The sequence below is a fragment of the Leiobunum rupestre genome, chromosome 4 (genome assembly GCF_980474605.1).
Source record: "Leiobunum rupestre chromosome 4, qqLeiRupe1.1.hap1, whole genome shotgun sequence".
Classification (NCBI taxonomy): domain Eukaryota; kingdom Metazoa; phylum Arthropoda; class Arachnida; order Opiliones; family Sclerosomatidae; genus Leiobunum; species Leiobunum rupestre.
In genome coordinates, this window is record NC_143387.1 from 69793108 (window position 1) to 69811005 (window position 17898).

The 17898-nt window shown below is 38.8% G+C and overlaps 1 protein-coding gene across 1 annotated transcript in view; it reads left to right on the forward strand.

Moving 5' to 3' along the window:
- LOC149948877 (dopamine receptor 1-like) overlaps positions 1 to 11592 on the forward strand; it is a 146733-nt gene extending 135141 nt beyond the window's left edge. The window contains exons 3-4 of the mRNA XM_090174053.1: positions 5220 to 5752; positions 9171 to 11592. Coding sequence (XP_090030179.1) covers positions 5220 to 5752; positions 9171 to 9943 — 1306 coding nt within the window. The 3' untranslated portion in view covers positions 9944 to 11592. The remainder of the gene's footprint in view (positions 1 to 5219; positions 5753 to 9170) is intronic.
- The last annotated feature ends 6306 nt before the right edge of the window (positions 11593 to 17898 follow it).

Sequence of the window (17898 nt, forward strand, 5' to 3'; positions counted from 1 at the left end):
GAGTGAATACGGAGGTGACAGCTAGCAGAAACGCGTAATTTCTACAGGCTATCCTTATAATACGCTATATATCGGTAAGAAAGCTCGTGCTATCGTCGCGAGAGCCATTGTCTCCTGCTTAAAAATTATACTAAAAGTCACCAACAGATGGTGCCTAAAGACTACGGCCTGCGGAAAGGTCAAGCACTTGGTACTAAAATGCTAAGAGAGCTCGCGCTCTTGGTCACGTGCCTTCCTCGGTGTCTGCTAGGTGTCAATTCCGTATTTTATGTTAGGTGTCAATTCCGTATTTTATGTTAGGTTTAGACGCCCCGAAATTTATCTAGACCTTTATATACATTCCTTATATCTATGATCTCCCCTTACCCCGATTAAATTTAAATTTCCGTTTATTTTGAGTTGCTTTTCATAAGATTATAAAATACTAAACGTATAAGTCAGATAACTGAATTTGGTGAGATGAATTGTAGCCGATCCGTTTCGTTCGGTTTCTTGGGATATTGAGTCAGATACAATTGGAGATCAGATTGCCCCATGGGGAATATAAAAGATTAATTTGATCTGTCAAACCGATTACCTTCAGATTTCTGAAAAATACGACCTGTGCGCTCGAAAGTTCCCCAAAAAGTTTAATTTTAATAAACAGTTTATCATAACGTGAAGTATCAGTATCATTAAATTTATTATTTGTTTTTATTATATTTCACCATGGTAAAGATGTTTTGTGTACAGCAACCCATTCCTAGCCTAGATCCGATAAATTTACCTGACATTGGGAACGTCGGGAACACAGGAAAACGCAACTAACAACAAAAGCTGTTTTTACCTCTCCGAGGGTACTTTGTACCCTGGAGGGGTTATACAATCACCGTGTCTGTGGGTAGGTGTGTGTGTCCTGTGAACGCGTACGCATTTTCGGGGCAAAGTGTAATCACTGCGTACGCTTTGTGTTGAAATCACCGCGTTCGCAGTTGCTAGGGCTCTTTACGTTCGCAGTTGCTAGGAATTAGGGAGCGAAGTCTAACGGATGGCAAAACCACCGTTTGACGGTGAGCGTTAACGGATTACAATGCGGTTGGGTTTGGTTTTGATGGTTTTACGCTCACCGTCGCGACAGTGTGGATGCAGTTTGATTGGATATTACGTTATTTTAATGTTTATGTGTAGGGTGTGAATGTTTAGTTTCTGTTATGACGGTTGTGGGTGTTGAGTGTGTTATGTTAGTGTTGGTTGTGTTTGTATTGGTTGTGTGTACATGCATTTTCTCTCCAACTCTTTCTTGTTGACTTTTGGGACGGACCGAATGCTGAGTGTTTAACAACCTCTCAACTTCCAATGGCAGGGTTTCCACCAATTGTTCACGGTATTCGTCTTAGTGTCTATTTGTGATTTATTGGCGCCGGCCGGGAATCGAACCCGGGTCTGCTGCGTGGAGAGATTTACTCTAACACCTCAGCCACCCACGCTTGTTAAGCTTCGGTGTTTTTCAAAAACAGCTAAGCGATAGTCCTTTACGCTGTTATAAAGTTATTGACGTCAATTTTTTTCCTACAACATTTTACACTTCTGTAAATTTTTTTTCAACAACATTTTACACTTCTGTAAATTTTTTTTCAACAACATTTTACACTTCTGTAAATTTTTTTTCAACAACATTTTACACTTCTGTAAATTTTTTTTCAACAACATTTTACTCTTTTGTGAATTATATTTTACGTATGCAATTTTAAAGGTCAAATCTTGTTTTAGCGCAGTCAGCCGAGATAAGAGGGTTAAAGGGTAGACCCTGTGGGTGGTCCACTTTGTTAGTTTTTTTGTTATTTATTTACGGGTTTTCTTATCGACCTATAGATAGTTGTGTTAATGCAAAGTCGATAATTTAACGTTTATTGCTTTAAGAGCTGTCGGTTAGTAAAGTGGCTCTCTGTGCTTTGTTGATGGTAAGTTTTTTGCTTCTTGTAAATATATTTGGTGTGGATATTTGGATATCTACGATTTCTAACGCAGTCATTATATGATATTGAAAATTGGATGGTATTGGTCTTTTTCATGCGGTACGTGTCGCAACGTCAACTGGAAGTCTACGACTGTTGAAATAAAATGAGCGTTAGAGATGCGGCAAGTATTTCGTAAGCGAGAAAAATACAAATACCATCTGTAGATATTTCTTCCATTAAAATTTGCTTCGTATTATATTCAACTGATAAGCATGTACTGCAAAAAGGGTTAAATTCAATTGTGCATTGTTTTAGTAAGTCTAACTTCTTAATTTATAATATTCTGAATAAATCAAACTCGTCTCAATTATTTAAATTAAAATTAAAAATTTATACCGGGCAGGGATTGAACCGAGAATACGTTTTTCGTAAATAACTCTGAATTGCGGAGATATCTTTGAGGGTCGTCTCGAGAAATTAATACCACTAGGGACCATTCTTCCGAGGAGAGGTATATTTTGGCTCGCCAACTTGTTTTAACTAGTTAGGTCGAACAGCAAACAAAATGTTGTATGTCACTTTTTTTTTCTAAATGCAGTTTTATTGGGTGCATATGGCCTTCACACCATTTTCTTAGAAACATATTGTTGGTGCATGTGGCAACGTGAAATTATCAGTATACTATTTGAAACATAGATGGCGCCGTTTTTCGCTTCGCTAGACGTAAAACATTTGAAACAATTTTTGCCGAACGAAATTTTAAACCAAACATCGGGAAGAGACGTAGACGTTCGCGTTTACGCCTAAAAAATGGATTGCTGAAACTTTCTAATAACCGGATCAATTGGCGGTTGGAAGCGCTACCCACAGAACAGTTATAATTGAAGATTAACAGATTATAGTCTATAATTTCAATACTTTCATCGTGAGTCTTACTTTAACCAGAAAACTTTAAATAAAATACCGCCGGAAAGTCGTCTAATCCTACACTAGGGATAAAGTGGGCGCGAAACAGTCCGCGCACAATAAAACTGCGTGGAAAATACACTCCAACACTTTAATTTTCCAATCGGGCTTAACGGTTTAACCTGTCTATAGAGGTTAAGCAAAGCGCTCTAGAAGTTTTAACTCTACGTTCGAAGATCCAAGAAAGTACGTTTGCAATCGAATTTTTCATTAAAATCCACTTTTTTTTTTATTTCTGGTGAAATTGAAAATAGTCTCAAGTCTAGGGTATCCTTAATTTGAATACTCGAATTCAACAAATTACACACCTTTCGCTAACCCAGGGTACACGAAAAATTAAAAACATCGTTTGAACAATACTAAAACAGACGTTATGTACGGCAGACTCGGAAATAGTGATATATTTAACGGGGGCCCTGCTGTCTCCCGGCTCCCCTTAAGTTTATTTTTAATGAGGGCCACTGGCCCAAGGGGGGTGAAATGGGGGAAACATTTTAAAAATAGGGAGGGAGAATACGATAATAAAAATTGGTTACCTTACTTACGCAAGCATTTATTGACTTTAAAACGTTAACTTTAACGCTATATTTCGCCCTCGACTAGGGTAGGAAAACAGTGTTTCTGAAGTTTTTTATAACTATTTTTAGTAAATTTGGGGGCCCCGGTGGCCCGCAACCCCCTTTCGAATGATTTATTTTAAGGGGCCCCTGTTTTTTTTAAGAGCCATTGGCCCCAGGACTCCCGCTATTTCCAAGTCTGATGTACGGGTATGAGTGTTTATTTGTTTCTTCGTGTGAACGGGTGTACCACGAATGTCCCTCTTTGTATTATCGTACTTATTTTGCCAAATTCGTCTTAATTAAACAAGTCCTAGGCATATTTCAATACAAACAAGTATTTACGCTTTTTAACAAGTATGCTGCTTGATAAATAATAATTTGGCGTAACTATATCGATCTGTTGAGTTGGAAAATTATAATTATCAGTATTTATATTTAAACACTATAAATATATTACGACGTCTCACGTTAGCTCGACAGAAATATGGCGTAGTCTTGAAGGTGTTAAATATTCGACTCCAAAGTACAAACGGGGAAATTAAAACGTCTGAAATGTTCACGTGACTCCCCACGTTGATGTTCAAACTTCTAGAGTGTTTTGCTTAACCTCTCTAATTAAGGAACAAATTTCAGCTCTAAAGGCGTTAATTCCTGGACCAAGCATTTCGTTGTATAAATAATGAATTCAGGTATCTAAGAAAATGAAAGTGCAGGGATTCTAAGGTTCACCCTCGCTTGCTTCGTAGTGAAAGTTCTGCCGCTTTCACACAGACGATCCCCATCTATGTGAACGTTTTGTAATTTTAAAGCAGACGATCTTTCGCTACGAAGTACCCGAGGGTGGTACCAGAGATTAATTTTATTCTTCCATATCTTTGTACCGAAATGCATTCTGGCTTATTTCATAATCTAACGCAATATTAAATATTAACACGGGTGTTATATTAACATTAGAGCCATCTCTTGACTAAAATTAAAAGCTGTGATTTGGTTCGATCCCACGTCTATGAAACGAAAGGATGCTGGAGATAAGTAGCTTGTCATTTTGGAGTGGAGAGTGTTCGCTATTAAAAGTACACGCGCAGAGCATAGAAAATATACACGTAGAAAGGATAAGCAACTACTTTGATTTATCGTTTCGGGGTACTTTAGGCCTGTACCTATAGTATGTCACGTGACCTGAGTGCAAAAACTCCGGAATATTAATACGTGGTTTAAAATAATAAGGTGAATTCTGATAGCAGTGGATTAACGGAACGTTTTATTAAGCACATGCCTTCAATATGCCCTACGTTTTCAAATATTTAAATCAATATTTTTAAAAATGTTTAGTTGAAAACATAGATATAGGAAACGTATATAAAGGTCTAGATAAAATATTTCAAAGGGAGTGAATACGGAGGTGACAGCTAGCAGAAACGAGTAATTTCTGCAGGCTATCCTTATAAGGCGCTATCTATCGGTAAGAAAGCTCGTGCTATCGTCGCGAGAGCCATTGTCTCCTGCTTAAAAATTATACTAAAAGTCACCAACAGATGGTGTCTAAAGACTACGGCCTGCGGAAAGGTCAAGCACTTAGTACTAAAATGCTAAGAGAGCTCGCGCTCTTGGTCACGTGCCTTCCTCGGTGTCTGCTAGTTGTCAATTCCGTATTTTATGTTAGGCTTAGACGCCCCGAAATTTATCTAGACCTTTATATACATTTTTATATCTATGGTTGAAAAATCGAAATAATCTATTTATATTTGTCTTTTAGTGGGTCCGATTTGTCCGAATTATTGATTCCCGCCGATCCAACCGACGACTACTCTTCCACTTTAACTTGGGAGCTCGCGTCCAAGTACTTGGTGGGCATTTTCCTGTCGTTGGTCATCTTTTCCTCCATCGCCGGAAACCTGTTGGTCTGCCTGGCCATCTACACCGACCGGCGTCTTCGCAAGCTGAGCAACCTCTTCTTAGCTTCCTTGGCTCTGGCCGATCTTTTCGTGGCCGCCCTGGTCGAGAGTTTCGCGCTGGCCAATGACCTGATGGGCTACTGGGTCTTCGGCTCGCAATTCTGCGAAACCTGGATCGCTTTCGACGTCATGTGTTGCACCTCGTCCATCCTGAATCTCTGCGCCATCAGCCTGGACAGGTTCATCCATATCAAGGATCCCCTGCGTTACGGCCGATGGATGACCAAGAGAGTCGTCCTGTCCTCGATCGCCGCCATCTGGCTTCTGTCCGCCCTCGTCTCTTTCCTGCCCATCAGCTTGGGTTGGCACAAACCCAAAAAACATTCCGTGCCAGGTATGTTATGTACAGCTCATTCCTTCAGGGTTTGTATTTTATATACAGTCAAATTCACGTTTTTTCCAGTGTTTCTTCTGACCATTTCCAGAAATCTTCTAAACCTAAATTAGACAATTTGTTTACTTAAATTTTGAAATAAGCTGATAACCTCAAAAAGGTTTTTTTAGTTCAATTAAATTCCCTGCCATTCCTTGACGTTTTTAACAACGTTTAAAATTCAATGTTCAAATTCTCTTGCTTTATCGCTAACCGTTTCAAATTCTCTAGTTATTTTTTTACACGTTTTTCATTACTTAAAATTTCACGACTTTCTAAGCAAATTATCAAATTCGTTCGCTTTTCTCCAGGCCCGTAGCCACGGGGGGGGGGGTATTCTGGGGCGATGCCCCCTCAAAAATAAATGTTGCCCTCTCAAATGAAATTTTTATTTCCCCCCACCTGCCCCCTCAATTTAATCCACTCACCCTCAAAGAATATTCTATGCCCTTCATGTTTATTTTTTTTTAAACTTCTATTCGTTGAAGTTTTCCTTTTTTACCACTTGTCTTTGTCGAAGGTGTAGAATAGTCTGCTTCAGAAAGCAAGGTTTTTTTTGTTGAACACCAAAAACATTTCAAGGCGCCACTTATGTTAATTTTCGAAAAAATGTGCCCCCTCACAAAAAGGTTAAATTCCGTAACTATCCAGGCGTTCAAAATTACTTGCATTAAAGTGATGCTATCAGGACATTGAGTTTATCGCACGTGAGCGGCGTTATAACGGTTAAGACATCGATTCCTCTGCTAGAGCTCTTTCTTTGACACCATAACTTTTTAAAAATACCCAATGTGTATCCCCTTTTTTGTCCACTCCCAATTCTCTGGCTGGCATCGGGGCCTCGCGGAACAAAAAAATTTCGGTACTAACATCTTCCAGAAATTTGTTTTACCATGGGAAATATTTTCTTGGAAAAAACAACTTTCTTTGGAATTACATGGTTTTAACGAAAGGAAAAACTCAATAGTTACACAACAAAACCAAATATATGGGATTGACATTTAACTGTATTTCTGTTTCGAAAACGTACGATAAAATCGAAATTCCCAGGGTGAACCCAATAACATTAAAATTACTTTGTTTGATCGTAAAATGATATTCTATATCCCCACTGTAAAATGAGTTAAATGGAAATTAATGCTAAATTTGCCAAACGAAAATTTCAATAATATCATGGCGAAACCATGTATGTTCCGCTTTTAGCAGCTTTATATTTTACACATACTGAGTTTTGGACCTGGTTTATTAAGAAATAATTCCAAAATCATTTTCTACTTATATACAATTGTATTTCAATTGCGCGCACCCCCTCACCGAAAATCCTGGCTACGCTACTGTATATAAGTAGAGTATATCGCAAAAAAATCTTTTAGAGTCGAAATTGTTACGGAAGATGTAAAATAATTCCTAAACCTTAAATTCACTAATGACCCTAACTTTTTCCAATTGGCGTTTACTGGTTTTGTTATTGTCTCGGTAAATTTTCAAGGGCTATTTTGGGTTCGTTAACAAACCACCATCCGCTCTCCGGGAGCGATTTGCGATGCGAGTAGGGCTAATTGAGAGTCTGTTTTTGGCAGGGATAAATGTAGACGCCTCTAAGCTCTAAATACTCGGCAAACTTAAGAGCACAAACTTAAGACAAAGGACCAGCGATACCCGATTTTTCGTTATCATTTTGATAGACTGCACGACGTGTCTTTATCTATTGTTTTCTCGCGGAGAGAGACTACGATAAAGATAGCTTTGAGTAATGTCTTTTTAAAGCAAAAAGGACGCCCCGCCGTTCAAGATTTATGCCACAAAGAACTCTTTCGGCAGCGGGGGAAAAAGCACATTTTTTGAGCGATGTCTCTCTGGGGGAAACAAGCAGACCGCATTAAATAGATAGTGTAAGCGCTGTAAAACGGTCGAGAAGAAACGATACTTTTTAGCCTAACGAAAAGGCTTCGGATGGATACTGATTAAAACCAAAAATTTACACGTTTCAACCTACACGTTTTATAGACAGCTTAAACTTTCTTCGGCGGCTGACGAGATACAAGGTTAAGAAAAACGCCTAGAACATCTCGTAAGCGGTTTTTCAGAGCGTCCCTGTTTAAGCCTCGCAAGAATAGAAGACAAAGAAAAACCCAAATCAGCGTGTTTCGTGAATTATTTATTTTTGCTAAGCTTGTAAGAAAAGTATTTAACTTCGAGAAAATATTTTTAGATGCAATGGTGGTTTTGTAGGATCATCTGGTTTCCACTAAGTAAAATTATTAAGTCGTGACAGAGAGTGTCGACTCAAAAACATTTATTAAGCTTAACCATGAATTTATTTAATTCTAGTTTTTCTACCATGAATTTATTCATTTCTAGTTTTTCTACCACGAATTTATTAATTTTACCATGAATTTATTAATTTATAGTTTTTCTACCACGAATTCATTCATTTCTACCACGAATTTATTCATTTTTACCATGAATTTATTAATTTATAGTTTTTCTACCTCGAATTTATTATTTTACCATGAATTTATTAATTTTACCATGAATTTATTAATTTATAGTTTTTCTACCACGAATTCATTCATTTCTACCACGAATTTATTCATTTTTACCATGAATTTATTAATTTATAGTTTTTCTACCTCGAATTTATTAATTTTACCATGAATTTATTAATTTTACCATGAATTTATTAATTTATAGTTTTTCTACCACGAATTCATTCATTTCTACCACGAATTGTTTCATTTTTACCATGTTTTTATTAATTTTTACCATTAATTTATTCATTTCTAATATGAATATCAAACTGCAATAAGGAATATCGGTTTCGTTATTATTACGTCGGTCGCTCCCCAACTCTCAAACATTGTTTTGATGAGTAGGTTTTAAAACTTGCCAAGGCTTACTGCGAAATTTATTTTGGAGAAATTCTATAACGCGTTTTTTCGAGTGTACGAAAATAGGTAAAAATAATAAGATACAAAATATTTATCGATCTCAACGTTTTTGCCCGAGCGAAAACCAGCCCCAAGGCTTTACCGAGATTATTGCGTCTAATTTGAAATGTAGAGTGACTAGGAATTTTGTTACGCCGAAAGAGAAAGGTCAAAAGCTATACTACTGAGAAACTCTTAAATTATCTCTATTGGGAATTGAAAAGAGAGAATAAATAAAGCTATACGATTCAATTTGTCAATCTATGAAAGTACACTGTAAGAGAGTATTTATATTTATAATTAAAACCCAAGAGAATAGTGATAAATAACGGGCTATTTATCACTTTTCTCTCGGGTATACGAATAGAGCATCCCTGGTTTTCCAATTTGGTTGCATAAGAGCTGAATCTATAAGTAGTAAAACCATTATCTCTCTTGTCCCTCGGCAGGTGTCGCGGAAGACAACCGACAGGAGTTCCCCAGCAGTCCGGAGCTGCCGTCTTGCGCAATGGACTTGACCCCGACGTACGCCGTTGTGTCGTCCACCATCAGCTTCTGCGTGCCTTGCGTGGTGATGGTGGCGCTGTACACGCGTCTCTACTTGTACGCGCGCAAGCACGTTCGGAACATTCGGGCAGTGACCAAGATGAACTACACGGCCAATCACGTCAGCGCGCCGCGCCAGGTCAACAGCAACGGAAAAGTGGTGACCCTGGTCAAGATGGCCAAGAACTCGAGCAACCACGTTTCCCATCACGTCATGGATCACAAAGCCGCCATCACGCTGGGCATCATCATGGGCGTCTTCCTGGTTTGCTGGGTGCCCTTCTTCTGCATGAACATCACGGCCGCCTTCTGCAAGACTTGCGTCTCGGACACGACCTTCAAAGGCTTGACCTGGTTGGGTTACCTCAATTCGGCCCTCAACCCTGTGATATACAGTATTTTCAACACGGAATTTCGCGAAGCTTTCAAACGCATCCTAGTCACGTACGTGCGCGGAGAATGCTGCTCGTCCCGCGACTATCAGTGGTGCAGCAAAGGACACCGACACGACGACTCTCTCGACGGACGCGCCAAACGGGCCAAAGCGCCCAAAAACCACCACGACGTCCCGCCGAACAAGTGCAACCTGAGCAGACGAGGCTCGGCCCAACATTCCGAAACCGCGCTCAAAATCGAGGCGCCCGGGGAGTCCTCCGGAGCCGGAACCGAAATTTAAACGCATTGCACCCAAATAATACGCGATTAAATAAACTAGGAAGTACAGGGTACTACTTTCGCGCTCACCAATAAAGGGAAATACAATATTTACTAATAGTTAAAAAAAAACGTACATTATATCTCTTAGAGAAAAGGATCCATCTCCGCGTCCGGAAGCGGACTGTCCAATCGGGTAGCTCCACAAATCCCAAAGGGGGTGGTTTGAATTATGGCTTGGGACCGTGAGGTTACTAGGGCCACCTGACTATAACGTCGCCAGTCCGCCTCTGTCTTTGTCCTGTTCATTTTTTTCGCTGGAAACATGTACCTTCGCAGGCTGCCGCTGATTGTCCGAAATACGTTTTCGGATAAAAATAGTGCGGGGTGAAATACCCGGCCACCGGTAATTGGCTTCGCAAGTCACTAGTTGACATAGGCCTGTGTGGTTCCTTGGGTATTAGCTTAGCTATTTATACTGTACTAACATTAGGATAAACATGGTTTTTAACTATCTCTACGGAGTGTAATTTGGACATTTTACATCGTTAGACGGAGTAATACACGCGATACATTTTGAGTCGCGATGCGGTGTATACATCCGCCGTTTGGTAGAGAATCGCCCCGAGCCTGTGAAAGTACATCACTTCTTTCATCAGAGATATAGTATACACTTATGTCAAAACCCTTCTAGTCGGATTTAAAAAAATAGATTCCAAGTCTTACAAAGATCATCAATCATTCCAAATGTTATTGTTAATCATAATGGAATATGATCACAAATTATGTGAAAACTCGAGAGAAACTAAGGTGCTTGGTGTTCAGGGTGATTAGAATTTTACGAAAGCGGTGTTAAATGTGATTTCCAAACGCGTTTATTAAAAATTCGACCTCAGTAAATCAAAAAACCCATTAACGGATAATTTCCCAACGAATTTTCAAATCAGGGAAAAATAAACCAGGCCGGGGGTTGAATACTGGTCAACGGGTCGGGCATTCGTCAAAATCCTGTACGATTTACAGAAAACAAAATATATAAATCTTGAAATCAATTTGAAAATTCCGAAATCTGGGATAAATTAAATTAGTTCTAAATTCTAAATAAAAATCAATTTTAGTTCAAAAAGCACTCTGAAATTTAAAATAATAATAATAATAATTGGGAAATTATCCGCAGTCAAAATCATTAAAATGTTACAAAAATATCACGGTATTACTTGTCCAAATCACCCAGAAAAAGATGATTTTCAAAACGCCAAATACTTTTTAAAAATAGTTAAACCTAGTCTCAAATCAAATTAATTTTTATAATTTGCTCTTAACTAGCTAGTCATTGTCTATAAAACACGAATTAATATCGTCTCTGAAGAATGAATTAATGGGAAGAGTTACGGTGAACTATTTTGCAATAACAGATTTTCAAAATGGACTAAATTTGCGGAACTACGAGGTTAACAAGAACTTTGAACGTATTGCTACTTCGAAACGAGGAGAAACACTTATATTTTCCTAAAACAAATTCTTCACCCACAGCTTAAATATAGGGTTGTTAGAAACATAATATTAAACGAGATTAAGTACTAGTAATAATAATAAATTGTAGTCTAGGCAACTAATAATCATGTCCATGAATGATACTGACAGCTCATGAGCTTCTAAATAAATTTTTCTCGTTACTCGTATCATATTTCGAAAATTTCGCTCTATACTCGTTCATTGCATCATTTTTATTTAAATAGAGTTATATACATGTATGTAATATATAAAATTCTCATAAAAAACTTAACATGTATAGAAAATCGGTTATTGTTGTCATTTTTGCAGCTAGTTATTATAAAATATTGTTTTCCAAAAATTTTGTTCGTAATTTCGTAGTTTCTTTAAGTCTACTTTATTTCTAAAATGTGTATATGAAATGTGGGTAATAGACGCTTAATATACGAAGGAGTTGTGTGAACCTAGCTACCGTGAACGTAGGTTAAGTTTCGTTTTCTATCGTTTACGTGTGAACGTAGGTTAAGTTTCGTTTTCTATCGTTTACGTGTGAACGTAGGTTACGTTTCAACTGTTTTGACTTGGGTATTAACCTAGCTGATTAACTGATAGATCACTGAATAATATAGCAGTGGTATAGTAACTGTGTTAGTAAAATCGATGGCATACCCATGGACTAATTAACACAAGGACACCCCGTTCCCGAATATTTGCTTCGGGCGATTGTTAAATGTGCGCTCTGGCGGTATAGTTAAGAACTAACGGAAAACTATAGGGTCAAACGGGGATGAGAAAAGGGGGATATGAACTAGTCCATGTGGCATATGGCTACCACGTTGTGGCGCGTACAGTTTCGTTTTTCGGATTTAAATTATCTAGAATTTTCCTTCTTAATTTGAACTAAATAGAAATTGTTTTTGGTAAGTGTTTACCAAGGCTAATAAACAGCCTTTTTATCGCTATCAATTTCAGAATATTGATTTTATTTTGTAGATGATGATGATGACTTAGGGTTTGGAGAATGGCATAAAAAACTCCACTCATATGCTGTTTACTGCTGCATCTTTAATAACTTTTTATATAAGTTTTTCATTTTTCCCAATAAAAATATAATCTAATGCTAAAAAACGACCATAAAAATTAAATTGCGGCAAAAAAAGACCGTTGTAAAAACTGAGATAGAACCGTCTGCTACGTTTTTCAAAATTCTGAAGTGATATTGAAAACTACTAGATGGCGGTAGCGTTTCCTTTTCGTGACGTTTTGACCCGAGTAAAATTCGGTCGGGGGGATAAAAAGAGGAAGAGCATTTAACAAGGGTCTTTCGGAGCTCCGTATAGGAATAACAGGGGAACTGGGTGTCCCTGTGTTCATTAGTCCATGGCATACCCGTGGCGGAAGTATCAAAACCACCCGTTGGGGGTAAGTGCAGAGGCCAACCAATAGTTTGAATAATCTTAAGTCTATGGTCTGGGAGAGTAGACCTTGGCCCTTACTAAAGCTTACCTAGGTGGCCAAATGGTTTTCGTCCTCAATTGCGCTGCTATATTCACTGCTTGCCAGACGCGTAGGATTACAAAAGCTCACCACATTCAGGGCTGTCGGCAACTTGTAAAACTTGTGACAGAGTACGCGCTAGAAGTTGATGTCAGTCACCGACCTTGGACACCACTGGTATTTTTTTTATTATATTGTACTGTATTGTTGATGCGTTAGAGCAAATTTTAAATGGCTTTTATATAATTTAAGTAGTAAAGCTACGGCCTTCCCCAAGGTTTAACCATTGCCGTCTTAAAGCATGGGCTAAATTGGCTACAGCCCAGGGCCCCAACCAGTTTAGGTAAAGGGTTTAGTTGGTAAAATATTATTTATGCACTTTTAATATGGTTTATCTTTTAGTTACGTCTAAAGTAATTTGACTCATCGCCATATCACGTATCCTACGGTACCAACAATTTCTAAAACCTAACAGTGACGCACTCAGCTCACTGTCAGTCAGTGTTTCCACTTTGCGGCGAAAAAGGGCGTTTTCGGCGAAAACTGTCTCGGTGGGCACCATAAATTTTAAAACCGGCGAAAAGGCGAAAAAGCGGCGAAAACCATTGAAAACGGCGCAAATTGCGGCGAAAATATTTTTCGATATTTTCAGTCAGAAAAACTAAAAAATCGTCATCTCTGTAGTCATAGAAATCTCATAGGTAACTAGAATGCTGCCGTGTAACTGGCAAATGGCCCAAACGCCGTGGCAGACGACGCCAGATCTCAGCTAATCAGAGCTCAAAGAGCGGTTCTGCCAAGAATTTAATGTCACCGGAGAGAATGACGTCACCTATCTCCCGCTATAGTAACGGAACCAAGGAGGATTATTATCCTCCTTGGCGGAACCACTCTACGGCCTCTCATTGGCTGAAGGTTCAAGGCGAACTGGCGTCAAGCTCGGCCGTAGGCGGCAGCATTCTAGTTACCTATGAAATTTATATGTCTGTAGTCCCTCTACTCTGCCCCCTATGTCCGCCCATTCAATTTTTATATATACCAATAAAAAATGTATAACATTTGAAGAAATAAAATGCATTTTTTTTATATAAAAAAATATTGCCCAAATCTAAGATTGGAAATAAAGAGAAGTAAAATATGCAGTGACACTCACTAAAAAAAAATTAAGGTAAATATATGGGGGGACATTGCGGCGAAAACGGCGGCGAAAATCGACTATAGAACCGGCGAAAACTGGTAAAATTGCCCCTAAAATAGGCGAAAATATCTACCGTAGAGTGGAAACAGTGTCAGTAAAAATCTGGGCCTCAAGGGGTCGGAGTGTGCAATAACTGGTGGCTGTACCGGGGAGTCGGGGTCCGGCTCTTGTAACCCGTAAGGGCGGTGGCGCACTGGGAGTTGTTAGCTCCGTCCAAAGGGTCCTATCTCCGACCTCCGACTTCGGTCAGGTGTGGGCTGGATACTGGGCTTCGGCCCAGGCTAATGGAGAGGGGCCGGGCAAACTGGCCGCCTCGGCGGATTGGGTTGCCTGCTGTGGGGCTGCGGGCCTCCGTATGAGGGCGCGGCGGACCCATCTCCCGGCCTTTTGGATCACACCGGGATCTCCGGTGCCAGCTGTGCCGGGTTATGCGGGCTGCAGCGTGCCTGCCGTTCCCCTTTAGGCGCTCTCTCCAAAGGGCTTGGCTCCCTGCCTTTGTAGGTGGGGTGTCGGCCGGAGTTGCTAGAGCATCCGTTCTCTATCCCACTGCTGTGTGCGAAGTGGCGGGCTGGTCGTACCATTGTTGCACCTTCTGCTGGGTTGAGCGGCTTGCGTCGAGGGTGCGACCATCAGTAGTGGGGTTCTGCTACCCATGCTGGTTTTGTCACCTGTCCGGGCTTGTGGACGCTGGCGTAGGGCATTCTGATGATAGGCCTCCGCTGGTGTGGTTTCTTGATTTTACCGGTACATCGGGCTATAAATTCTGACAACATGTCAGTAAAAATCTAGTAGGCCTATGTTATACTTTTGAAATTAAATTTAAAAGTTTTGGTTTGATTATTGTGTGTAATTTAGACAACGGACATACAAAGGCTGAACGTTGGGGATCGCAAAGTTCTTAAGAAATAATTTAGCCCAGGGCCCCAAAAGGTCTTAAGACGGGCCTGGGTTTAACGTAATCAATTCAATGCAACTGAAAGTTTTACATTGATGATATTTGGCTAGCAAAACTGAAAAATCAACGTAGGTTCACGTTTAAGTTTGCGTTTGGTGGAAATATTTATGTACGTTGTTAGCGATTTCCTGGTGCTACACTCGAATTTGATTGGATGTCTTATTGGGTTACAACTAGGAAGACATAGGAGACCATTCTATTACAAGGTTACCAATAAAAGGTTTCCTTAACCCATTCCGCAAACAGCGCTTTGTGTTTACCGATCTCCCTCTCACAGTCTCTAAAAATAGCCCCAAGGTGAACCCCGAGGAATGAGCTGGAAAGGGAAAAAGCCGCGCCCGAGATCAGCGGGATTACGGCTCGGACGAAGACCCAAGTACGAAAAAACAGCTCCTTTTCCTTTTTCAATTCAATAAAATCAAATAAGATGAAAATCCAATAACTTCAGCGACGAAGTGCTTTTTGGGGCGATGCTCGTCCGAAGAGAACGGTCTCGTTTGGGGAAATAGTTCCCCAAATCTCCTTAAATAACCCTTTAAAAGAAGAGAAACATCTTTTAATCTCATTCCCTTCACCGCGATCTGATTTCGATAGACTGTGTTATTCGCGGGAGACCGTCTCGAAGGCCGACCTCTAGTGTTACCAAGAATGGATACAGCCACCTAAGAATGTGGCACGTCGGAGATTCTAAACTCGACGATCACTTTCTTTATTGAGAAAGTTCGTCTGTTTCCGGTTTTTGTGACACTTCACCCTGATGACTGCCATCTATGTTTACGTTTAGTTAACATTAAGCGGACAAAACATTAAAACATTATCGACGAAGTATGCGAGTGTGGTGGCAGATGCTAACGCTGTTGCTTCATATTATCAAGTATTTGGATGCATTATTGGTGTTTTTACGGAAGATTTGTTAGTTAATTTCTAGACAAACATAAATGGGGATAAACTTGTTTGAGATTACGGAGAATGGGATACAATAGGCACTAGAAAGTTCCGTCGAAGTAAAATATGGAGTTTTGTGCTACCGGGATTGGACTCGCAACAGATAGGGGAAAAGAAGGTTCTTTCGAATCATATATTAAATTCTATAGAAAATTAGAAAATAGATTTTAAAAATCGGGAAATCGAGTTAAAAATTATGATATTTGGTAAAGGATATCAGTATAAAAGACTAAAAAACAACACAAAAGAAAATCTCAAAATCAGGTTCGAAATTTTGAGATCCCCTTATGATTTAAAATCCCAATATTTGAAATTGCCCAATACAGATATGGAGATGTTGAGTGATGTGGAAATTTCATATATTGTGCCTTTGAAGAAGTAGACCACACGTAAAGAATCAACGAGCTGTAATTATAGCTAAAGCTTAATTTTTATTTAGGTTTACATTATGTTAGACATACTGCAAAGTTGCACAGTGAAAGCAATTCCTTTTTTTTTGAGGTTTGGGAAGAACATATTTAGTTTTTTTGAGAAAATGCTGGGATCGCGAGATAAATCAATTGGGTGTGTAAACTTTGAATATGGCAAATTTGAATTCCAATAAATCAAACAAACTCATGTCATTTAGTATTTTTCTGACACGCTAAAATTAATCAACCACTTAAAATATTACCGTATTAAAAATTTTAAATTTTTCATTAATTAATATTTTAAAACATTAAATATCTTAACTGAAATATTGAAATTTATTGAACTTATGTTGATGGATTCGATTATTTTGAATGCCAAATCGGGCGATTAGAGTTTCTACAGATTGGAATCGAACAGATTGGGTGGTTTGAAATATAATCGGTTAAAGGGAAAAGAACCTTAGGAATTTGGTGTGGAACACCAACACTTCATTTTATGACTTTAGATATTTCTGGCGATAGTTAGGGAATTCTGGCTCAAAATGCGTTGAGTATTGGCCGGACTCGTACTGACGAATTTGATTTTTGAGAACCCCAATCCATTCAGGCTCTAGTTTCGGTGGTCTTTTATTACGTACAAGCCCTAGATAATTTGAATGTATTAGTTTCACGTCCTGTATAGCCGATACCGCCGCCGAATTCTACATAGCTTTAAAGCAATTAGGTCTATAAGTGTCAATGATAGATAACTCGATAGGAAATACTCGGCGCTCGGTAACAAATAATTCTGGCGATCGGGGGTCCAGAAGGGGATCATTTGCCCATTTTAGTAATTTATTTTTGCTTAAAAATGTACATACATTTTTTAAATTAAGTCCGATTTGGATGAAAATATTTAGCCTCTTGCTACGTTTTAGCCAACCCTCGATGCTGATATTTTAATTGAGAACCAATTGAATATTAAGACACTCATGCCATCTATCAGCAGATCTTGAAATGTACAAAACATTTTTTCCGATTTTTCTTCCAAAGTCCAAAGGTCAATATAGCGAGCTCTTTAACATTACCTGTTTTTTTATGAATAATCTAGAATAAGGGAAACTACATTATAGTACGCTTACCTACGTATCTGTTTAGCGTTCATTTTCGTTCTTGTTATTATTTTAATAATTTTTTCTATGTGCTAAAAAATAACTTTACATTTGTTAATGTTAAAAGCTTTTTGTTAATGTGATTGCGATAGCGTTGAAATGGATTTTTCTTCGCGATAAAACTATTTTTAGGATATTTATGATTAGTGTCTTAATAATGGGGACAGGGTAATTGTGATAATATGACTCATCTTTTTTACGGTAAAAATTTATCTTATGCTTTTATGGTTAGTTTATTAAGTTAATAATTTCCCTCTTATGACATAATAATAATAATAATCATCAGCTAGGCTAATACCCAAGGCACCAGGGCCGTCTTAAGGCCTG